This window comes from Bos javanicus, chromosome 4, assembly GCF_032452875.1.
Source record: "Bos javanicus breed banteng chromosome 4, ARS-OSU_banteng_1.0, whole genome shotgun sequence".
Taxonomy (NCBI): Eukaryota; Metazoa; Chordata; class Mammalia; order Artiodactyla; family Bovidae; genus Bos; species Bos javanicus.
The window spans coordinates 102,380,268-102,405,434 of record NC_083871.1 but is presented as its reverse complement, the minus strand read 5'-3'; the positions used below and the strand labels follow the sequence as shown (position 1 = coordinate 102,405,434).

Sequence of the window (25,167 nt, the reverse complement as noted above, 5' to 3'; positions counted from 1 at the left end):
ACTTTACTAATCCCTTCATCTGGACAAGCCCATTGTCTTTTTCCTCCTTTCCTGCTCCTGACTATAAAGCATTATTAGAAGAATAATTCAACCTTCTAAAAATCCACCCTGTCCATTCTCATTCCTATTTAGCAATAACTTTGTCCTTTTAAAATGTCTTATGCTTTTTCGTACTTTGTATTTTGTTCTGAAATTGTGTCTGCTTGTTAACTTGACATTAAAAAATAACAAAGTGCTAAAACATTTTAGCAAGAAAGGTATTTGTTTTTTAAAAATCATGAGATTCAAAAAGCATGTGATATTTTGACTTCAAAGATTGATTTCTCAATTACAAGAAGTACAGGTTCAGTTGGGAGGTAATGTCACTGTATTGTGAAATTTGTCACTGTTAAAAGTTTTACCTTCTCTGTGTCCTTGAGCTCTGATCCTATTTAAAAATAGAAATAGAATTTCTCTATTTACCTTCTCCAAAAGATTTTACAAGTCATTAGTCAGCTACAGAGAAGTAAATTTCATTTTCTCACTTTTAAATATAGCTTCTTTCCAAATCTGTAAGAACTCTGCCATTCGAAAAAGAATCAAAGTTAGCTGAGTGAAGAGAAGGGTTGAGGTCAAAATCCAAAGAGCCTGAATTCAAAACATCACTGTAGTCCACAGGACATTGGGATCATTAAGCTCATGAGGATAAGAGATAGGGTAATATAAGGGAACAAGATTGGGATTGGCATTAAGGGACCAGGATCTGGTCCCAGTTCTGATGGACTTTAAGCCTGACTGAGTAGTTCATTACTTGTGGTCTAAGTTTTCTCTTTGGTGAAATGAGGTTATTGGGATATATAATTGCTAAGGTGGCTCAGTCACTAAAGAATCCACCTGCAATGCAGGAGACCCAGGTTCGATCCCTGGGTTGGGAAGATCCTCTGGAGAAGGAAATGGCAACCCACTCCAGTATTTTTGCCTGGAGAATCCCATAGACAGAGGAGCCTGACAGGCTATAGTCCATGGAGTCACAAGAGCTAAACACAACTTAGCAACTAAACCACCACCACTAGGTCACATCTTGGATATGACCACAGAGGAAGGTCAATAAGGAAGGTGCTTCTAGAGAACAGAGCAGGGGCAGCCAAATTGGCTGTGTAAAGAAATTCTGGTCACTGCAATGGCAGAGAGCTCTTGTTTTTCCTGTCCAGCAGGACCTCACATACCTCATGGATAAGTGGTCAACTTTGTTTTTCAGTCTTTCCTTCCATCAGTGAAATTTTAAAGCTGTTGCTGATCTTCAGAAGTGTATAGTGGGTGTTTTGGTGATGGTTAAATTAACAGTGAGCCCATAGATTGAGAAAGTTCAAGGAAGGAGTGATTTGAACTAAAGGAACATATATCACACAAAAGTCCTGATCTTGGAGCTGGCTTCAAAAACCTGACTATTCTCTCCAAAGGAAGAAAACCTGAAGGGTGGAGTGTAAGTTTTCAGTTGTATCTATTACTTTACATTATGTTGTGCAGAGATGTTTTTGTGACTGTGTGAATGGGAAGAAGGGTGTGCTGGATGCTGGGCAACTACAGTATGGACTACAGTTAGTAGATTACATGTTGGTTTAACAAAGAAAGTTCAAAGTATTACTGTAAAGACATGATAGAACATGCATTGGATTATGAATCAAGAAACCTGGGATCCAGGCCTGAGATGGATACACAGGATTTTTCTTGGCATTTGTTGGGCCTGGTCAGTACTATCTTATTTATGGTAACAAAACATCATTTTATTTTATGGTTCTAAGTAATGAATGAGCTTCCTGCACAGAGCTTTTTGCTCATGGTTGCCAAAGAGTGAAGCATAACCTTTAGGTATCTGAACCTACCTTAAAAGCCATGGGTATTTCAATGATGTAAAGATCCACATAATCTAGCTGGAGGTCCTTGAGTGTCCTCTCCAGAGTTGGGCGGACCAACTCTGGGTCAAGATTTGTAGCCCACAGCTGAAAGAAAAAAAGGGGATAGTTAATATCCATGGTATTTTTAAAAATAATAATGCACCCTTTTAAAATATTTTTAACTTTTTTTTTTTTTTAACTGCATTGCACAGCACACAGGATCTCAGTTCCCTGACCAGGAATGGAATCCATGCTCCCTGCAGTTGAAGCATGGAGTTCTAACTATAGGACAGCCAGGGAATTCTCCACCCCAGTTGCCTTTACACTCATATACATTGTATTCACTCATTTAATTTCACAGAGATATGTTTAAACTGCAGTGTCATCTGAGTATAGGTTGAACTGATATAAGTCTTGATGCCCAGAGTATAATGTGATCCAAATATAGTACCAGAGATTTAAAGATCCACCTGAACCACAGAGAACCTAATCAGCAATAAAGTCTTCCTCTTCCCAGTGCTAATTGCCGAATCCACCCTTAGCACTTTCATTTTTCCTCATTGTGTAATTAGGGAACACGTATCCAACTAGTGGTGCTGCCCTGGCCTGATGCTTTATTTTTATTTCACTGATAGAAGGTGTGACTCATCTGAGTATGAAACATGGTTGTGTACGTGACTTCACCAATGTTTCACATTGTGATGGGTGGTGTAGATGCTGGTGAAATTTTAAATTATTGTAAAGGTTTAGATCCCTTTTGATAGCTCCTTTGTTCCCATTTGGTCCACTTCCTCATTTCCCCAGGAAAATTCTGCCAATCCCTAACAAGAAAGTACTCAATCTGAACTGGTGATGTCACCAAAATGATGGCATGGGAGACTCCTTTGTTGGAGATCTTTGTCCTCCAAAATGATCATCAGTTAAACAGCTATTCATGAATTAAAAACCAATAAAAATGTTGGTCACAGGATGCCAACTCCGTTATGAGTGAGTTCTGGGGATCTAATGAATTGCATGGTGATTGTAGTTAGTAATACTGTTGCTAAGAGAATAAATCTTCAATGTTTTCATCACAAAAAATAATGGTAATTATGTAATGTGATGGAGGTGTTAGCTAATTTACAATGGTGGTAACCATTTTGCAGTATATAATTGTATCAAATCAATGTGTTATACACTTACACTTATATAGTGTCATACATCAGTTATATTTCAATAAAGCCAAAAAGGTAAATAAAAGGCAAGTAGACAGTTTAACATATATAAGAAAAAAGAAAAATAAATTACTCAGTCACTAAAGTGCTAAGTAATGAAAAATTCAGCCTTGGGTTCTCAGAATGGAGCATGTGTACCCTTGAGGTCTGTGAAACTTAGGGTACTGAGGGGTAGTCAGAGCCTCAGGATAAATGAGGATATTTTCTTGGAGCATCAAATTTGCTCACATATTTTTTTGGATTAAAAAAAAACCTTTGAATTTCCATACACATTTTGCCACAAGTAAGGGCAAGCAAAACTGGTAAATTTTTTTTCCTATGTTGAACAATAATTTTTTTCTTGCCTTCAAAGCACAGAAAAGAGAAAACAATGCAAGAGTAGTGAAAAATGTGTTTTTGCTTTTAATGTGGGTCTTTTTTGTATATTATTGACATCCCATCTAATTGAAAATTCTGTTTTATATATTTTAATCTATCTTTATTCAACAGTTTTAGGTTCTCTTTAAGTGCTTTTAAATGTTAACTTGGCAACCTTATGAAATGGGCAATTCAGTTCTTTTTCAGTGTGATAGGTATTGCAACAACTTTAACTGTTTACCAGGGAGATAAAAAGGAAAGTTTTTTTTGTTTTTCATTTGTAACTTCAAAAATATTTCCATCTTTGGCTCATGGCCTCAGGATATGAGTTCAAGTTTATTCTTCCCCAGAAACTCTTGGTGAGTTCTCCTGAAAGACTCTGTAAAAACAAAATCTTTAGGAATCAGACTGCAAAGCTGTAATGAAGTGACAAGCTTCAGGCTGGTGTTTTGGGACAGTGGTTCTACATGGCCCCTTGAAATCATAGCCCATAAGTGGCTGGTGACTTGGGGAACTGCAGGCCCCCAGAGAGCTTGGAAAGGAGTTGGGAGAAGGGGCAGTGAGTGAAGTCTGAAGCACCATTCTGTTCTCTTTAGAAAACTTAGGAGAATTGGATTACAAGTTCTCTAAAGTTATTAAGTTTCATTCCTTCAAGGCTGCCTGTAAATATGTATTCCATATTTCCACTGGCTCTCATCTTATCATGATACTTTATATTTCTGATTACTTTTCAATGGATAGTGATTTCTAACTGTCATCAGTTGGAGATTTCAATTTCTCAAAAGATGTAAACAAAATGTGGTATATCCGTTCAATGGAATATTATTTGGCTATAAAAAGAAATGAAATTCTGATAAGTGTTACAACGTAAATGAAAGTAGAAAACATAATAAGAGAAAGAAGCTACACAGAAAAGAATACATATTGCATGAATCCTTTTGTAAGAAATGTCCAGAATAGGAGAACTAGAGAGAAATAAAGTAGATCAGTGTTTATCAGTGGCTAGCGGAGAGGGATAAATGGGAAGTGATTACTAGTAGGTGAGGGGTTTCTTTTTGGAGTGATAAAAATATTCTGGAAAAGGTATTGGTCATGGTTGTACGACTCTGTGAATATACTAAAAAGCACTGATTTTACACGGTGAGCTTTAGGGTACATGAATTATATCTCAAAAAATTAGTGATCTATGGACAAACTGGCATATACAGAAGAAAAAAGACTACCTATTCTAAAGAAAAAAGTTGTGACAAGTAATATGAACCACTTCCTCATGTCCCTTTACTCCTCAAATCTACTTTTGTTGTAGGTGTGGCTCTTCCATATTGTCTTAAATCAATGCCCAAGTGTGAAGAAAAAACTTTGCCCTAACTTCAAGGGGCTATTTAGTCCCTAAATTCTTGGCAAGATTGAGGAATTTGCCAGTTCAGAACTCACTCTTTGGGACACCCCTGATGGTCCAGTGGTTAGGACTCTGTACTTCCATTGCAGGGGGTGTGGGAAACCTAGATCCCACAAGCTGGTGGCTTGGTGAGTTTCTTCAGCAGGAAAAGTGATATCAGGCCCACCGTGTAGGTGAAGGGAAGACTCACCTTTCCACAGTAGAAGATATCCTCCCTCTGCACCTTTCCTTCTGCTATCTTCTCTCTGATGGCCTCCCCCACTTCATGCTCGTTCTGGTAGAGGTAGGCCCCATCAATGTGCCGGTACCCCGTGTCAATGGCAATCTTCACTGATGTTGCACAGGTCCCCTTAGGAGTCTAAAATGATAGGGGATTGGGAGGGGGAGAAGAGAAATACGTCTTTCGTTTAGTTTAATCGTTCTTAATCTTGCTCCTTGGAAGAAAGTTATGACCAACCTAGACAGCATATTAAAAAGCAGACATTACTTTGCCAACAAAGGTCTGTCTAGTCAAAGCTATGGTTTTTCCAGTAGTCATGGATGGATGTGAGAGTTGGACTATAAAGAAAGCTGAGTGCCGAAGAATTGATGTTTTTGAACTGTGGTGTTGGAGAAAACTCTTTGAGAGTCGCTTGGACTGCAAGGAGATCCAATCAGTCAATCCTAAAGGAAATCAGTCCTGAATATTCACTGGAAGGACTGATGCTGAAGCTGAAACTCCAAAACTTTGGCCACCTGATGAGAAGAGCTGACTGGAAAAGACCCTGATGCTTGGAAAGATCGAAGGCAGGAGAAGGGGACGACAGAGGATGAGATGGTTGGATGGCATCACCAACTCAGTGGACATGAATTTGAGTAAACTCTGGGAGTTGGTGATGGACAGGGAGGCCTGGTGTGCTGCAGTTCATGGAGTCACAGAGTCGGACATGACTGAGCTACTGAACTGAACTTAACTGAATCAGGACACTTGGCACATACATTGTTTTATAGCAAACATGACAAATTGCTAATTCTATGCTGTTGTGACTGGAAGATGGAGTCTGAAAACTGGAGAAATTGACCTATCAGATTGCTTCTAACCCTTAATGGAAGATTCATTCATCTCAGGGCTGTCCTTAGCTTTGCAGCTTCAGAAATGTAATTTGACCAATTGTTCCCAAAGACAAGAGATTTCACGATAGCCCTGTTGTGAGTGTGTATTAGTTGCTAAGTTGTGTCTGACTCTTTGAAACCCGTGGACTGTAGCCCACCAGGCTCCTCTTGTCCATGGGATTCTCCAGGCAAGAATACTGGAGTAGTTTGCCATTTCCTTCTCCAAGAAATCTTCCTAACCCAGGGATCAAACCTGGGTCGCCTGCATTAACCATTCGAGCCACCAGGGAAGCCCAGTCCTGTTATAGGAGGGCACAAGTTCATTGAAGAAGGCTCAATTATAAGGTAAAGTCATGGGTTAAAAAAAAACTGAGATACATCCACAGACTGGAATACCACTCAGTAATAAGAAGGAATGAACTATTGTTACACACAACAACATGGATGAATATCAAAATAATTATACCAGAAGTCAGATAAAAAAAGAATAAATACTTTCTGATTCTATTTATTAAAATACTAGAAAATGAAAACTAACCTATAGTTACAGTCACAGATCAGCAATCGCCTGTGGTAGTGGGTAGGGTCTGTGGGCATGAATCATAGGGAGGGAAAACAAGGGAGTTCAAACAAGCTTGCAGTGATGATACGTTTACTGTCTTAATTATGATGATGGCTTCACAAATATATACATGTGTCAAACTCATCAAACTGTACACTTTAAATACATGTGGTTTATTATATGTCAATTATACCTCAGTAGAGCTGGGATAAAAAGATTGTCAGGGGTGTGTTACATTTTTCAAGATGCATTTTTATCAAATTTGGCAGCCAGAGCTTTGTTCGTTTCATAAAACTGCATGAAGCATAAGACTGAGGGTATTCAGGACCCCCAAACCTGACAAATTCTTAGCACTTGAGGTGTAAGTTATTCATTTTTCAAATCACATATAAATTACTGATCTTTAGTTATGAAGACATTTAAATATACAAGAGTGTGCTTCATTTACATTTTTTCTTAATGAGAAGTGAAGGACTTGATGGAGACTTTCCTTAAGACAAACAACTAATCTCATCAAATTAAAATTCCAAGTCCTATTTTAGGTTTTCTATAGGGGAGAGGCTTAATGCTATTTGTAGATTTGTAGACCTTATATTCAGATGATGATCATTTCCATCTCATTCACAAATGTTGAAAACTACTTGTGCTTGTGTCTGTATTTTCAGTATTCTAATCAAATGCTTGATAATGTCATATCAGACAAGTGGTGATTTGTTGCGGAATGAATGAAACCAGGAATCTCTTGTATATCTAGTGACTTTATAGTTCTGGGCTGGAAACAGAAAGTGTTGGGAGCATAAACTCTTTTCTTCCCCTATTTCAGTTAAAAGTCATTACTACTAATGTTAAGAGGATAGGAAAAATGAACCAGTTGGCTACACAGATGGTATTAGAAAAAAAGAATTCATAGTCACAAATGTAAAATAGTTGGGAAAGGGAGACACACTTTTCAGGAATGTTAGAAACACATCTTGGGTGACTTAACAACATGATCAATAAAGCTCGAACAGAAATTAAGCCCAAACCCCCCAAGCTGTAAAACGAGGTGTTATGGATGACAACTGTGACAATAAAAGCACAGTGGGAAGAGGAGGGTTCGGGTAGAATCAGAAATTTACTGGGGAAAAGGTGAAAATACTGCTTTCTTTCTTGGGTGTATACGTAGTACTAACAAAAAGCAATAAAGTTCAATATGAGATAGTAAATATATCTCAGACATATCACTGAGATTCTGTGGGTTGGAGCTGATAGTTTAAGTATGAAAAGGGAAAGTGAAAAGTGTTAGTCGCTCAGTTATGGCTGACCCTATGTGACCCCATGGACTGTAGCCCTCCAGGCTCCTCTGTCAATGGAATTCTCCAGGCAAGAATACTGGAGTAGGTTTCCATTCCCTTCTCCAGGGCATCTTCCCAGCCCAGGGATTGAACCCAAGTTTCCTGGATTGGCAGGCAGATTCTTTACCACTGAGCCACCAAGTATACAGCTAAAGTAAATTTAATACAAGGGGAAAAGCCCAAAACAATGCATATTGAAATATATGATTGTATTTTCTTAAAAATTTTTTAAAATTTATTTGGCTGTGCTAGGCCTTAGTCACAACATGTGTGGTCTTAGATCTTCATTGTGGCATGCGGGATGCTCAGTTGCGGGATGCTCGGTTGCAGGATGCTCAGTTGCAGCATGCAGACCCTTAGTTGCAGCATAGGGGACCTAGTTCCCTGACCAGGTACTGAACCCAGGCCCCCTGCATTGGGAGCACAGAATCTTAGCCACTGAACCACCAGGGAAGTCACTATATAATTGTATTTTCAAAGGTTAACCCAAGAAAAGAAACATTTAGTACAAAGAAAGGGTAAACAACAAGGACTAAGGTAGGAGTGTGGTACTGATTCAGCCTGAGCAATATATGGCTGGTGCTTTTTTAAGTAAAGATTATGGCACAGCAGCAGGTTATAGTAGTGAAAAGTTTGATTATTCAGGTATCATTAAAGAGCCTTTTCTAAACAATCTTTACTTGCTAAAAATATTTTGTTAGATGGCAGAAGCAGCAGTGAGGTGAATTACTATTTGGGACTTAATTCTAATCAACATGGAGGAACTATTTGGAAATGTGGATGTGAGAAAAGTATTAATACTTCTCTGTAGGTCTTAAATGTAGCAGAAGAGAATTCTATGTAAATTAAGACAGATTCTCTGGGGGAAATTAATTTTAGGGAAAAATAAGAAAGCTCAAATAGAATACCATGTTTGTAGACTCAAATAAGTGATAAGATCAGAGAATCTAAAATACAAAAAAACTGACTCCATACATAAGAACACTTTTAGTAAAATAAGAAGTCTGTTTTCTGAAATGGACAGCAGCACCTTTTATCGACTTAAGAAAGTGGGGAATCCAGTAAGGATGAGGTGTGACATACCCTAGGTCAACTTCCACCATCCAGTGTTGTGTGACCCACAAGTAGAATACAGGAGTCTGAAAACCCAACAGACTTAGCATCACTCCCTTTGACGCCATTTAGAAAATGTGTGATTCCCATCCCTGAGTTTTGGGCTCCATGGATCCTAGTTTCCAGGGGCAAACCAGGCTCCTTATTTCTAGAGTTTAGCATTCAAGGTGAAAAGCTGCCATTCTGGCAGGGATGAGTGAGTTTTAAAATCGAAGGCAGTAGAGCTCCTCCATATTTACCCAGTGGGACAGGGAGGAAAGTGTTTAGCACCCAGGTCAATGATATACCCTTTCCCAATTTCGATAGTTAATGGACAATGACCTGAGTAAATGATCTGAGAAGGATAAGTTGGCAAGAGACTCACACAGTTCAGAGATGAGAATCTGGGTCATAATACCACATAAGCCACCCAGACCAGCAGAGGTATAGGCTAAGGGTGCAGAAATCTAGAATTGGGAGTCTCAGAGGGAGACAATAAGTATCAATTGCAGCTTGAAGACAGCTTTAATATTTATTTATTTTTTAGCTGCGCTGGGTCTTTTGTGGTGCACGGGCTTAGTTGCCCCATGGCACGTGGGATCTTCCTGACCCACGGATTGAACCCGTGTCCCTGCATTGGCGGTGGATTCTTAACCACTGGACCACCAGGGAAGTTCTTAAGACAGCCTTAGTGGCAGGAGTTGTATTCAACTGATAACCTACCTCTTTAAAACTTTTTCTAGGAAAGAATCCAAATAATTATTGAAGGGTTTTTCCCAGGGAAGAACTTAGCACACAAAGCCAGTAGGTCTAGTTGGCACCAGGGGTAGACTAGTAGTTGGCATGGGGTAGCCCCCAAAACAGAGGCACTCATTTCCTCAGCTGTCAGTAGTGCTGGCTGCTAATTATACATACTGATTCCCTCTATGGACGGTGCAAGTGTGTAAAAGCCTTGTCCCCTTGACTTAGTACAACAAGCTCTCTGTGGGGTTGATGAACTGCTGTATCACAGTTCAACCCTCCCTTCTTCACAGACCTGCTTTTCTCACCCCCTTGCAGGTCTGGTTCCTGAGACTACGCCCCAGTAAGCTTCCTGCATGCAAATTTCCTTCTCCCAGAGGCTGTTTCCCAGAGTACCCAAACTAAGACACTTGGGTAAAGGAGGATTTCTTAAACAAGCTAAACAAAGTGCTAATTATAGATTAGAAGAGTGGTAAATGTGACAGTATTAAAATTGAGAAACCCTGATCATCAAAGTCAGAAGTGAAGTTGCTCAGTCGTGTGCAACTCTTTGCAATCCCATGGATCATCTGTCCATGGAATTTTCCAGGCAAGAGTACTGGAGTGGGTTGTCATTTCCTTCTCCAGGGTATCTTCCTGACCCAGGGATCAAACCCAGGTGTCCCGCATTGCATGGACGTCTGATCATCAAAAGACACTATTGGAAAAGGCAATTCAAAAGAGGTAGTTTTACATGACATAATTGATAAAGAACTCATATCCAGATATTTTTAAAATTCACCATATAAATAAAAAGAGAAAAATCCAATAAAGAATAATGCATAGAAGGCAAAGCCATTTTGCAAAAAACATACAACTGGCTAATAAAATATGAAAAAATATGAAAATTGACCATTTTTATGTAGGGTAAAGAAGATGCAAGTTAAAACCACAATGAAAGATGATTTTACTCTTACTAAAGTTGCATAAATTAAAAAGACACCAAGTATTGGTGATAGTGTGGAGCAAGAAGTTCACCCATGAATTCTTAGAGGGAATGTAAACTACATAACTACTTTGGAAATTGTCTATATGGATATCATCTACTAAAACTGAAGATACTGATACTCATACAGTGCATGTCTTAGAGAAACTCATGTGCTTGTGCAACAAGATGTGTGTAAGACTCTTTGTAGCAATACTGTCTGTGAAAGCCCAAACGGGGAGCGATACAAATGCCCACCAATAGAATGCAGATACTGATATATTCTTTGAATTCAATGTTATACAGCAATAAAAGTGGCTGATCAGCAATAACACGGTGACTCTTACAGCATAATATTAGGAAACAGAGGCAAATCAAAAAATAGTGCATTCAGTATGTTTCCATTTATAAGACATCCAACAACTGTCAAAATTTGAAAAGATATATGCACCCCTATGTTCATCACAGCATTTGTTACAATAGCCAAGATATGGAAACAACTTAAGTGCCCATCAACAGAGGAATGGATAAAGATGTGGAAATATATATGTACAATGGACTATTACTCAGTCATAAACAAGGAATGAAATAATGCCATTTGCAGCAACATGGGTGGATCCAGAGATTACATACTAAGTGAAGTAAGTCAGACAGAGACAAATATCGAATAATATCATGTAGATGTAGAATCTAAAAAAAAATGAACTTATTTACAAAACAAAAATAGACTCACATACATAGAAAACAAAATTATGGTTACCAAAGGGGAAAGGGGAGGTGGGATAAACTAGGAGTTTGAGATTAACGTACAGTAGTAGCTGTATAAAACAGATAACCAAAAAGGACCTGGTGTATAGCACAGGAAGCCATACTCAATATCTTATATATAAGCTATATGAGAAAAGAATGGGAAAAAGAATGTATATCTGTACATAAACTTTACACTTGAAACTAATGCAACATTCCAAATCAACTGTATTTCAATTAAAAAAAATTTTTTTTTCTCTTGTATGACCTTTAGAGAGAGTCAAGATGGCAGAGGAGTAGGAGGACGTAGAGTTCATCTCTCCCTACAAGTGCATCAAGAATACATCTACAAATTGAACAGTCCTCACAGAGCACCTGCTGAACACTAGCAGAGGACCTCAGACATCTAAAGTGACAAGAAAGATCCCTGCATAACCAGGTAGGATGAAAGAAAGAAGGGAAAAGGAAAAGGAGAGGAGATGGGATGGGAAGCTGCACCCCTGGAGGGAGCTGAAGGAGAGGAGAAGTTCCCACATCTAAAGAAGCCCCCTCACTGGTGGGGAGATCAGTTGGGATGGAAGGGGAGCTTTGGGGGCTATCAGAGGACAGCACAAATGATCTGTGGCAGACATTACTTTACCAACAAAGGTCCGTCTGGTCAAGGCTATGGTTTTTCCAGTGGTCATGTATGGATGTGAGAGTTGGACTGTGAAGAAGGCTGAGCACTGAAGAATTGATGCTTTTGAACTGTGGTGTTGAAGAAGACTCTTGAAAGTCCCTTGGACAGCAAGGAGATCCAACCAGTCCATCCCAAAGGAAACTAATCCTAAATATTCATTGGAAAGTCTGATGCTGAAGCTGAAACTCCAATACTTTGGCCACCTGATGCAAAGAACTGACTCATTTGAAAAGACCCTGATGCTGGGAAAGATTGAAGGCGGGAAGAGAAGGGACCAACAGAGGATGATATGGTTGATGGCATCACCAACACGATGGACATGAGTTTGAGTAAACTCCGGGAGTTAGTGATGGACAGAGAAGCCTGGCATGCTGCTGTCCATGGGGTTGCAAAGAGTCGGACACGACTGAGCGACTGAACTGACTGAGGCAGGACAGACTGAGACCTGCAGATGGTCTGTGCCACAACCCTGCGTGCCCCAGCCTGAGAGGTGTGTTGCCAGTGCACATGAGGGCTGGGTGCTAAACAAGGGGTTTGGTGAGCAGACCTGGGGAGAGCACTGCTCTTGGCTATGAGGAGACAGCCTAAGGGAATGGGAGTGGGGAAAAATGCAGCTGAGAATGCTTGTGGAGGAAATGTAGACCACTATAGAAGTGAAGCACCATTGTTAAGTGACACACAAGAGGTGGGACCACCACTGAAGCCTCTCTCCCCACACGTGGCCCTTGCCTCCCTGGGCACTAGGAAAGGCTTCCTTCTTGTGACCCTGGCCACTACTGCATCCGCACTCCCCTCCTCACTAAGGCTGACTTATGTGCACCAGGACAGCCTTGGGAGCAGACCCTTTGGGTGGTCCACATGTGGGGATGGTGCTCAAACTATAGCTGAGCCCCAAGGGCCATGAAACTAAGGAAGAAAAGCTGAAATCTCTTCTCACAACTGCAAAAACTGCAAATTGACACCCCTGAGACCAGCTTTGGACGTTCAGTGTCTGCAGAACTTCTAAACAGACAACGAGGGCTCCTATGTCCAAGAAAGGCCTAGCTTTAGCAGCTGTAGACTTTGTGGGCACTTAAACAGGGGGGTTGGGCCAGGCCAGAGTCTGAGCTGCCTCCATAGTGCCCACAGAGGGCCAAATCCATGATTACTGCAACCTGGGCACTGACTTCAGCGGATCTGTGCTGGTGGCCTGGTGAAATCAACATCTGAGAGACACAAGGCCAACTGCTGGCATGCCCATGGTTAAGGTGGGGCTGAAAGCAGTGCGAGGTGTGTAATCTGAGAGCTTGCACAACAGTTGAAAGGTGACACAACAGAGGACACCCATAGGTGACCAGCTCCAGAGGAGGAATACTCAGTGGCTTCCCTCCCAGTGGGAGTGCTCCACTTCTGCCTCCCTCACACCGCAGATCAGAAATACAACCAAGAAACAGATTTGGGGGGGGGGCGGCCTCGACTACAACAACTAGGGAGCAGACCCCACCTTGACAGAGCAGGGACAACCACAGAGCTAAGGGGAGGCCTTGATCAATATCCAGTATAGCTCTGGTCACCACCGCATCAGCCACACACAGATATCTATACTAAAAACAACCCTCGCACCAAAAAATATTAAACCCAGGCAGGCTGCACAGGGATGCTGCTGCATAAAAATGGCCCTCCGTGATAGTCAGACAGTTTAGTATTAGGAGGAAGAACCCCAAGAGCGTTTAGCTGTGAAGGCCAGTGATACTTGAATGCAAGAGCTCCACAGGGCTAGGGAAACAGAAACTCCACTCTTGGAGGGCAAGAAACAGTGACAGATTTTATTTTCTTGGGCTCCAAAATCACTGCAGATGGTGACTGCAGCCATGAAATTAAAAGACGCTTGCTCCTTGGAAGGAAAGTTATGACCAACCTAGACAGTATATCAAAAATCGGAGACATTACTTTATTGACTTAAGTCCAAATAGTAAAAGCTATAATTTTTCCAATAGTCATGTCTGGATGTGAAAGTTGGCCCATAAGGAAGGCTGAGAGCCAAAGAATTGATGCTTTTGAGCTGTGGTGTTGGAAAAGACTCTTGAGAGTCCCTTGGACAGCAAGGAGATCAAACCAATCAATCCTAAAGGAAATCAATCCTGAATATTCAATTGGAAGGTCCGGTGCTGAGGCTGAAACTCCAATACTTTGGCCACCTGATGCGAAGATTCGACTCATTTGAAAAGACCCTGATGCTGGGAAAGATTGAAGGCAGGAGGAGAAGGGGACGACAGAGGATGAGATGGTTGGACAGCATCACCGACTGGATGGACATGAGTTTGAGCAAGCTCTGGGGTGTGGTGAAGGACATGGAAGCCTGGCATGCTGCAGTCCATGGGGTCGCAAACAGTCAGTAACTGAACAATAGCAACTCTTGGAGGGTACACACAAGGTCTCATGTGCACTGGGACCCAGTACAAAGGAGCACCCCCATGAGAACCTGGGCTAGACATACACAGCGGTCTTGGAGGGTCTTTTGGGGAGATAAATGTAGACTATAACTCACTGTTGGGGCAAGGACACTGGTAACAGAAGCCCTCAGGGAATACTGATTGGAGTGAGCTCTCCTGAAATGTCTACATTTCAGCACCAAGACAGCCCCGTCCATCAACCTGCATGCTCCAGGGCTGGAAAGCCTCAAGCCAAACAACCAACAAGGTAGAAACACAGCTCCACCCATTAGAAGACAGGCTGTACTGTCTTTTGAGTACTGAGCTCAGAGCCACCTCAAAACACACCCATTGACATGGCTCTGCCCATCAGAAGGACAAGACCCAGCTCCACCACTAGAGGGCAGGCACCTGGCCCTTCTACCAGGAAGCCTGCACAAGCCCCTAGACCAACCTGCTGTACCAGTGGGCAGTGGGACAGAAGCAAGAGGAACTAAGATCCTGCAGCCTATGGAAAGGAGACCAGAAACACAGGACGTTAGACAAAACAAGATGACAAATAAATATGTTGCAAGTGAAGGAACAAGATGACAACCCACAAGAACAACTAAATGAAGAGGAACCAGGCAATCTACCTGAAAAAAGTTGAATGACCTTTAGAAAAAAGCAAAAAAATAGTTGCCATTAGAGTTATAAGACCAATTACCTCTTGAGGAAAGGAGGGCTCTGGACTGGAAAGGGCACACAGAGGGTTTCTGTGGGTGGGTATATCTAATTTTGGATCTGTGTGGTGGTTACTCAGATGTTGGCTTTAAAAGTATTCCCCTATTTTAAAAATACCCTATGATAAACCATAATGGAAAAAAAAATATTTAAAAGAATGTATATACATGTATAACCAAATCACTTTGCTTACAACAGAAATTGACAACATTGTAAAACAACTATACTTCAATAAAAATAAATAAGAATGAAGATATACTCACCCCTCTGCATATTTCAGGTTTTTAAATGTTAAAAAAAATGAGGAAGTAGGTCAAAAATAAAAGGTAAGTCGCAGATAAACTCAAAACCTTAGATCCAAAGAATGTAGTAACCTGGGCATGGAACATCCATTTTTGTCCTTGGAGCTACTATCCATTCTCCTTTGTTTGGACCCAGTTGGTAGCTGGAGCTTTGTAGAATCTACTCCATGATTTGTATCCTTCAGCCAGGTTATTTCTTTTCTAGGCTCCAGCCAAATTATATTCCTCACAGCCACCAACCAAGTTCAAGTTCTTATTACTTTTTGCCTGATTTATTATGGAAGCCATCTCACTTCATCTCTGTATATTTCATCTCTGCTCATTTTAATCCATTTTAACGTTGGCAGGTTAATGGCTTTGAAATATGAATCTACGTTTTTCTCCCTGGTATTCTTTTTTATTACCATCTACCTCAACTATCAAGCTTTTTTTTTTTTTTTTTTTTTTTGCAGTTTGATGCACAGTATTCATTGCCTCTGGAGAGGAATGACATAAAATGTACAAGTCAGTTCTTGGTATTTGATTTCTAAGAGCCAGGGTTTCTGTAATGGGAGTGAGTGTGAAGGTGTCACAAGTGCTGAATGGAACTCAGGATATTCACTCTACTAAAAGTAAAAACAAACCCCAGCTGAATTACTTTCTTTGACCCTTAAAATACTAGCCCACACAGTGTTTTACAGTAATATAAACGAGTTGCCATTACTTAAAAAATGTTAATTACTTTACAAAATTCTCTGAAAAATGTGAGAAGATCAGGCCACACGGAACTTTTGTTTATGAATGACAACTGGCTGTAGTGGAGAAATTGCCATGTTCGTTTAGAACAGTGCCTGAAATCCCTGGGCCTTTACTGTGTCTGTACCAGCAGTGGTCTCCTGAGTGTTACATGCATGTGTTTTTGTTAGTTTTTTGTGTGTTTTGGTTTTGTATTGTAGTGAAGAAGAAAGCATTTCTTGCACTCACACATATACGTGTGCATGCACAATCGTGTCCGAATCTTTGCAACACCCTGGACTGTAGCCCACCAGGCTCCTTTGTCTATGGGATTCTCCAGGCAAGAATACGGAAGTGGGTTGCCATGCCCTTCTCCAGGGGAGCTTCCTAACTCCTGCATCTCCTGCGTTGGCAAACAGATTCTTTACCACTGTGAAGGCGATGGCACCCGACTCCAGTACTCTTGCCTGGAAAATCCCATGGACGGAGGAGCCTGGTGGGCTGAGTCTATGGGGTCGTGAAGAGTCGGACACGACTGAGCGACTTCACTTTCACTTTTCACTTTCAGGCATTGGAGAAGGAAATGGCAACCCACTCCAGTGTTCTTGCCTGGAGAATCCCAGGGACGGAGGAGCCTGGTGGGCTGAGTCTATGGAGTCACACAGAGTCAGACACAACTGAAGCGACTTAGCAGCAGCAGCAGCGCTCATATCTATTATCAAAATGGGCAAGCACAACAAGGCTGAGAAGCAGACTTGGCTCTCCAGGACCATTGACTTATGGTTCCTGCCTTGTCCCTGGTCCCTTTAGGCAGAGATTGTGAAAACAGCCTTAACCCTGCCAAGGATTCTTTCATGGACCAACCTCTAATCAGGCTCCTTTGAACTCTTTTCCAACATGGACTTTCATACTTATTTCTGCTCTGTCCAAGTATAGCAAGAATTCTGCTACATCAGTTTAAGCACACCCTCTCACCCTCCATATCTGTTCACTTTTGATATGAAATCATGTTTCTCATACTCCACTGTGCCCCAAGAAACACCTGGAGTAACAGGCAAATTTGGCCTTGGAATACAGAATGAAGCAGGGCAAAGGCTAATAGAGTTTTGCCAAGAGAACACACTGGTCATAGCAAACACCCTCTTCCAACAACACATGGACATCACAAGATGGTCAACATAAAAATCAGATTGATTATATTCTTTGCAGCCAATGTAGAAGAAGCTCTATACAGTCTGCAAAAACAAGACCAGGAGCTGACTGTGGCTCAGATCATGAACTCCTTATTGCCAAATTCAGGCTTAAATTGAAGAAAGTGGAGAAAACCATTAGACCATTCAGGTATGACCTAAATCAAATCCCTTATGACTATACAGTGGAAGTGAGAAATAGATTTAAGGGACCAGATTTGATAGACAGAGTGCCGGATAAACTATGGATGGAGGTTCATGACATTGTACAGGAGACAGGAATCAACATCCCCAAGGAAAAGATGCAAAAAAGCAAAAAGGCTGTCTGAGGAGGCCTTACAAAAAACTGTGAAAAGAAGAGAAGCAAAAAGCAAGGAGAAAAGGAAAGATATACCCATTTGAATGCAGAGTTCCAAAGAATAGCAAGGAGAGATAAGAAAGCCTTCCTCGGCAATCAATGCAAAGAGATAGAGAAAAACAATAGAATGGGAAAGACTAGAGATCTCTTCAAGAAAATTAGAGATACCAAGGGAACATTTCATGCAAAGATGGGCTCAATAAAGGACAGAAATGATAGGGACCTAACAGAAGCAGAATATGTTAAGAAGAGTTGGCAAGAATACGCAGAAGAACTGTACAAAAAAGATCTTCACAACCCAGATAATCACGATGGTGTGATCACTCACCTAGAGCCAGACATCCTGGAATGTGAAGTCAAGTGGGCCTTAGGAAGCATCACTACGAACAAAGCTAGTGGAGGTGATGGAATTCCAATTGAGCTATTTCAAATCCTGAAAGATGATGCTGTGAAAGTGCTGAACTCAATATGCCAGCAAATTTGGAACACTCAGCCATGGCCACAGGACTGGAAAAGGTCGGTTTTCATTCCAATCCCAAAGAAAGGTAATGCCAAAGAATGCTCAAACTACTGCACAATTGCACTCATCTCACACGCTAGTAAAGTAATGCTTAAAATTCTCCAAGCCAGGCTTCAGCAATACGCGAACCATGAACTTCCAGATGTTCAAGCTAGTTTTAGAAAAGGCAGAGGAACCAGAGATCAAATTGCCAACATCCGCTGGATCATAGAAAAAGCAAGAGAGTTCCAGAAAAACATCTATTTCTGCTTTATTGACTATGCCAAAGCCTTTGACTGTATGGATCACAATAAACTGTGGAAAATTCTGAAAGAGATGGGAATAGCAGACCACCTGACCTGCCTCTTGAGAAACCTGTATGCAGGTCAGGAAGCAACAGTTAGAGCTGGACATGGAACAACAGACTGGTTCCAAATAGGAAAAGGAGTACGTCAAGGCTGTATATTGTCACCCTGCTTATTTAACTTATATGCAGAGTACATCATCAGAAACACTGGGCTGGAGGAAGCACAAGCTGGAATCAAGATTGCTGGGAGAAATATTAATAACCTCAGATATTCAGATAACACCACCCTTATGGCAGAAAGTGAAGAAAAACTAAAGAACCTCTTGATGAAAGTGAAAGAGGAGAGTGAAAAAGTTGACTTAAAGCTCAACATTCAGAAAACGAAGATCATGGCATCCGGTCCCATCACTTCATGGGAAATAGATGGGGAAACAGTGGAAACAGTGTCAGACTTTATTTTTCTGGGCTCCAAAATCACTGCAGATGGTGACTGCAGCCATGAAATTAAAAGACGCTTGCTTACTCCTTGGAAGGAAAGTTATGACCAATCCAGACAGCATGTTAAAAAGCAGAGACATTACTTTGCCAACAAAGGTCCATCTAGTCAAGGTTATGGTTTTTCCAGTGGTCATGTATGGATGTGAGAGTTGGACTATAAAGAAAGCTGAGTGCTAAAGAATGAATGCTTTTGAGCTGTGGTGTTAGAGAAGACTCTTGAGAGTCCCTTGGACAGCAAAGAGATTCAACCAGTCCATCCTAAAAGAAATCAGTCCTGGGGGTTCATTTACGGTAGGACTGATGTTGAAGCTGAAGCTCCAATACTTTGGCCACCTGATGCAAAGAACTGACTCATTTGAAAAGACCCTGATGCTGGGAAAGATTGAGGGCAGGAGGAGAAGGGGACGACAGAGGATGAGATGGTTGGATGGCATCACCGATTCAATGGACATGGGTTTTGGTGGACTCTGGGAGTTGATGGACAGGGAGGCCTGACGTGCTGCAGTTCATGGGGTTCCAAAGAGTCGGACACAACTGAGTGACTGAACTGAACTCAACTGAACTGTGTCCCAGGAGATGTCTAGTCACTCCCTCTTTTCAGCAAGAATCCTGTTAAGTTGCTTTAGCAAGAATTGTTCCTTATCTCCTGGAGAAGGAAATGGCAACCCACTCCAGTGTTTTTGCCTGGAGAATCCCAGGGATGGCGGAGCCTGGTGGGCTGCCGTCTATGGAGTCGCACAGAGTCGGATACAACTGAAGCGACTTAGCAGCAGCAGCAGCAGCAGTCCCTTATTCCCAAAGTTTCCTTTTAGTAATTTTGTACTCATAGACCCAGACCCTACTCCTTGGTTATAAATTCTCACTTGCCCATGTATTCAGCGTTGACACCAATCTCTCTTCCTCACTGCAGAATTCCATCACAGCGTCCCCTTGATGTTTTAGGCTCCTCCTTGGTTGGTACTTAAGGACTTGGACTTCCCGGTCTCTGCCCCATGTACAAAGCCTTTGACTCACTCTTCAGAGTGTGAAAATTATGGATAGCGACAGAAATCTTAACCAGGGCCACCCAGGAAAGGGTACTGCCTCAGTTATAATCCTGTAACTGTTGTTACTTTCATCTTCAAACAAGTGCTGTCTCTCTTAAAGCACTTCAGCTTTTCCTTATGTTTTATTTTTATGTGTATTTACTTTTTCTGCCTTAAATCACCCACAGATTTTAAATCCCTGTTTCTAACCCATAGTTTTCATCCCTGTGTTACTTAGAAAAATGCCTCGTACATTTGTTGCTTAGTCACTAAGTCAGTTCATAAAGAATCCACCTGCAATGCAGGAGACCCCAGTTCGATTCCTGGGTTGGGAAGATCCACTGAAGAAGGGGTAGGCTACCCACTCCAGTATTCTTGGGCTTCCCTTGTGGCTCAGCTGATAAAGACTCTCCCTTTAATGTGGGAGACCTGAGTTTGATCCCTGGGTTGGGAAGATCCCATGGAGAAGGGAAAGTCTACCCACTCCACTATTCTGGCCTGGAGAATTCAATGGGCTGTATAGTCCATGGGGTCACAAAGAGTCAGACACGACTGAGGGACTTTCACTAAGTTGTGTCCAACTGTTTGTGATCCTATGGACTGTAGCCCACTAGGCTCCTCTGTCCATGGGATTCCCCAGGCAAGAATACTGGAGTGGGTTGCCATTTCATTCTCCATGGGATCTTCCCAACCCAGGGATCAAACCTGTGTCTCCTGTTTGGCAGGAGGATTCTTCACCACTAAGCCACCTGGGGACCCACTCGTACATGGTTAGGCACACAAAAATATTTACTGAATTGCCCATTTTCCAAAATACTTGCAGTTGGTCCTAGATTTGTGTCATTTACACACTTTGTAACATTCTTGAGTTTTATTTGAAGTTTTGAAAAATATTGGTTATTAATTCATGGGCTGATATGCATTAGAAAATCAAATTAATTTCTATCAAAGCAGGAAAAAGAACAGGATTCAAAACTCTTGCCTATCAGACTTTCTCCAACGGAGATAGAGAGAGAGAGAGAGGAAGAAGAGTGATCTTTTGGGAGGCTATTATGGTTGATCTCATCCGTGTATGAAACCATTCTGGGAGGCTGTCTTAGGGAAACGGTACAGAGATGATATGTACATTCCAGTTTTCATTAGTGATCATCCACCGAGAACATGCACAGAGAGCTTGGTGCCACTAAATGTTCGTTCTGTCTCAAATTCCCTGACTCTACAGGTATGAACAATCTTTATAAGAAAGTTGGGCATAGTAAGAGAGAGAGAAAAAAAGTCTTTGTAAATCAGAAGGCTGGTTGGCCTCACACAGCTGCGTGGTAACGTTCATCTGGACTGCCGCGCTACAGTTCCTGCTGCCTGTGCAACAGTGGAGTCCCAGCTGGGTGGATGCTGGAGAAGAGCTTGCTGTTAAATCTTATTTATCTCTGCCTTTCACCTCTGCGCCCACCCAGCCTTCCCTCAAGATAAGCCTAGACCTTTCCCTGGCGCCTGCTGCTCTCTAACTTCTGTATCAAAATGGAACAGGATCCCAGGACAAATATTGACTGACTTGATTATATATACACAAACTGTAAAGTATTTCAGTTACTTCAGCCTGTCATTCTCCTTCCATCTCTTGAGAGATGAAAGGTTGTGTAAAGAACCTCAGGCCCACTAAGGGGAGAAGACTGAATCTGGGCCTCAGATTGCAGCCCTCAGACAAAGAGTCTGACATTAAATCTAATACGATACTTTGATTTCCCAGCGACTGACTTGGGCACAGGTACCCCTATTGTCTGCCTCATCGGTCCTGGGTCAGTGGTGAGGGAATTGTCAGTTGTGTGGCTTTGAACAGAATGTAAGGAGTGCTCTGGCTAAGAGATACCCTGCTCCCTGTCTCCTCCTCCCCCAAATCTTCCGTGGTGGGTTGTGTTCTTCACCTATGAATTTTGTGAGGCATTGGCTTAGCTCTGTATTTCTGATCACAAATGTGGCTGGCGCATCCACAGTGCAGGATGCCACTAATGCCATCATCTCTAATTGCACTATGTCTTATCTTCCGAAATGAGTTACAACCTTTTTTGGGATGACACACAACTACTTTCGAATGTCTCTAACATTCATAACATACAGGTTAGAATGTCTCTAACCTGTAGCATTACTAGACACATAGTAGGCACTTAATAATTTTTATTGGTAAATGCAACACTTGGAGCCCCACTGAGTTTCAGGAGATAGGTAGAAAGATAGAATGATAGATGCACAAGTAAGAAGTCATATAATTGGTAGGGGGTCATTGAAATAATTAAACAGAGGAGCGAAATAATCAGATTCATATCCTAGATCTATCATTCTACCCAGCTACCTAACTATCTATCTATCCATGTATTCATCCTAAGTACTTTCTGGATATATAGACCTATATACTTTCATATATAGAAATACACATAGAAAGTCATAAAAATATGCAGCCTTATTGACATAACAGATAGTTATAACAGGCAATATAGTATAGAGATTCAGAAGGTACAATCTGGGACCAAACTACATAGGCTCACATTCCAGTTCTCTTCTTTAGGTTTGGGGGATTTTATTTTATATCTCAATGCCTCTGTTTTCTCATCTGTAAAACAGGATAAAATAGTATTTCATAATGTTGTGAGGATTAAGTCAGAAAATGCATGTACTATAAAGTACTAGTTCCTGGCACATGGTTAGGTATTAAGGAAATTTAAGCTATTATTATTGTAAGCCTTTACATCTCCATGGCCTCCGATGCACACACACACACAGAGGTGTGCATGCGTACTCAGCTGTGTCCAACTCTGTGTCCAACTCTGTAACCTCTTGGACTTGTAGCCTGCCAGGCTCCTCTGTCCATGGAATTTTCCAGGCAAGGATACTGGAGCGGGTTGCCATTTCCTTCTCCAAGGGATCTTCCCGACTCAGAGATCAAACTCGAGTCTCCTACATTGTAGGCGGATTCTTCACCACTGTGCCACCTGGGAAGCTATATATATATGTATTATGCATTTCCTTTCACAAATTCATTCACTTAACAAGCATTAGCTGAACACCCAGCACATGCCAAACACTATACTGGGAGTATAGAGCTGAACAAGAAATGGTCTCTTTCCTAATGGATTTTACACCTTGTGGGGAAGATTGCAGAGAAACAATGGTTACAATGTCGTGTGATAACTGCTTCAGTAGAGTTGAGCACAAAGAGGTTCCTGAACACACAGGAGGGGCAAGCTGTGGTGGCTAGGAGGTGGGTTTCTAAGGAGAGGAATCCTTCAGCTGAGTCTTGCAGGTTTAGTAAAAATTAACCAGCTCAGGAGAAAGGATGTTCCAGGTGGAAAGCAGCATGTTCAAGGTCATGGAGTTCGGTGCGTTATTCGAGGAGCTGTGTTTCACACGTGGAGAGAGGTGGAAGAGTGGTGGTAGGTGCTGCTGAACTGACAGGTCTTGACTGAACCATAAAGTCCAAGGTGTGAATAAGGAGTGTGTCCTCCACCCTATAATTGATAGGGAGCCATACTGAGTGACTGAGCATGCACGCACACACGCACGCACATTGAGAAATTAAGCAGAGGCATGACATAATTAGATTGTTAACTTTGTGCTTCTATGCTTCCCTCTCTGTCTACAATGTCCTGCCTCAACTCTGCTTAACTTAGCTTAACAGAGTTCATTCACTCAGGATCATTCAAATTTCAGTAGCATTCCTAGACATACTGCTCTTTATTCTGGTTCAGTTCTGTTCAGTTGCTCATCCTGTCCAACTCTTTGTGATCCCATGGGTTGTAGCCTGCCAGGCTCCTCTGTCCATGGGATTTTCCAGGCAAGAATACTGAAATAGGTAGTTATTTCCTTCTCCACGGGACCTTCCCAATCCAGGGATCAAACCTGCTTCTCTTATGTCTCCTGTATTGGCAGGTGGGTTCTTTACCACTGTGCCACCTGAGAAGCCCCTAGTGCTTCATATATGGTAGGTTTTCACTAAAAGTTTTGTCAGACGGAACTTAAAATTCTCAAATACGAACTTAAAGAAAATCATAAACCAGAAACTCAGAAATTTTATGTGCTTCAGTTCAATCTAATAATCAGTATTCAGGCTGAATTTTAGTAAAAGAAGCAGAAAGGTCCCATTCGTTAAGTCAAGATACTTTTAAATTGTAAACCGATTCAACCTTTGGCTCAGTACTCATTCAGCCAAATAGCTGTCCTTCAAGGTTCCATTCATTACTACAAAAATTAAATCAGTGAAGTCCATTCAAAATGAATGACAGATTATCCTTTAGGAAAGCATTCATTTAAAAAAAAAAGAGGGAGAGACAAGCTTACCGATTTAGGTTCCGAGTAGGTACCAAGTCCGATGATAGGAATGCTGTTCCCATCGCTTAGAGGTATGCGGTGATACACAGCGCTGAGGTGCATCTGGGAGAGTCTGAGGTTTCAAATGTGCAGAGATGATAGTGAACACCACAGAGCAGTCTTCTTGAGAAGGTGTGCTAATGCCTATTTAATCAAAGAAAGGAGAGCCGGAGGGAGGAGCAGTGGGAGGGAAGAGATTTCTCAACTTGTTTAGTTTTTTTTTTTTTTCAGGTTGTTCTGGAAATCCTGAGGTTGTCCTTTGAACTTATGCAAGGCATGTAGATAATAACCCATTGAGATCTTATGCTTACGTCTCTACAAATAATTGATTTTAAAGATGAAAGGAAGCAATCTGACGTCTGACAGGATGCTTTTGTCGGCAATTAACAGATCTATCGCAAATTCTTTTTAAAAAATTTATGAGCCTTAAGGCTAGCTTCAGGTGAGACTGCTGCTGGTGCTAAGTTGCTTCAGTCGTGTCCAACTCTGTGCAACCCCATAGACGGCAGCTCACCGGGCTCCCCTGTCCCTGGGATTCTCCAGGCAAGAACACTGGAGTGGGTTGCCATTTCCTTCTCCAATGCAGGAAAGTGAAAAGTGAAAGTGAAGTCTTTCAGTCATGTCCGACTCTGTGTGACCCCATGGACTGCAACCTACCAGGCTCCTCCGTCCATGGGATTTTCCAGGCAAGAGTACTGGAGTGGGTTGCCATTGCCTTCTCCACCA

At 41.6% G+C, this 25,167-nt stretch overlaps 1 protein-coding gene across 1 annotated transcript in view; it reads right to left on the bottom strand.

The window, feature by feature from the left end:
* Positions 1-24,609, bottom strand: part of AKR1D1 (aldo-keto reductase family 1 member D1) — a 51,681-nt gene extending 27,072 nt beyond the window's left edge. The window contains exons 1-3 of the mRNA XM_061414834.1: positions 24,412-24,609; positions 5,035-5,202; positions 1,863-1,979 (exon numbers count right to left, since the gene is read on the bottom strand). Coding sequence (XP_061270818.1) covers positions 1,863-1,979; positions 5,035-5,202; positions 24,412-24,504 — 378 coding nt within the window. The 5' untranslated portion in view covers positions 24,505-24,609. The remainder of the gene's footprint in view (positions 1-1,862; positions 1,980-5,034; positions 5,203-24,411) is intronic.
* Positions 24,610-25,167: the final 558 nt, after the last annotated feature.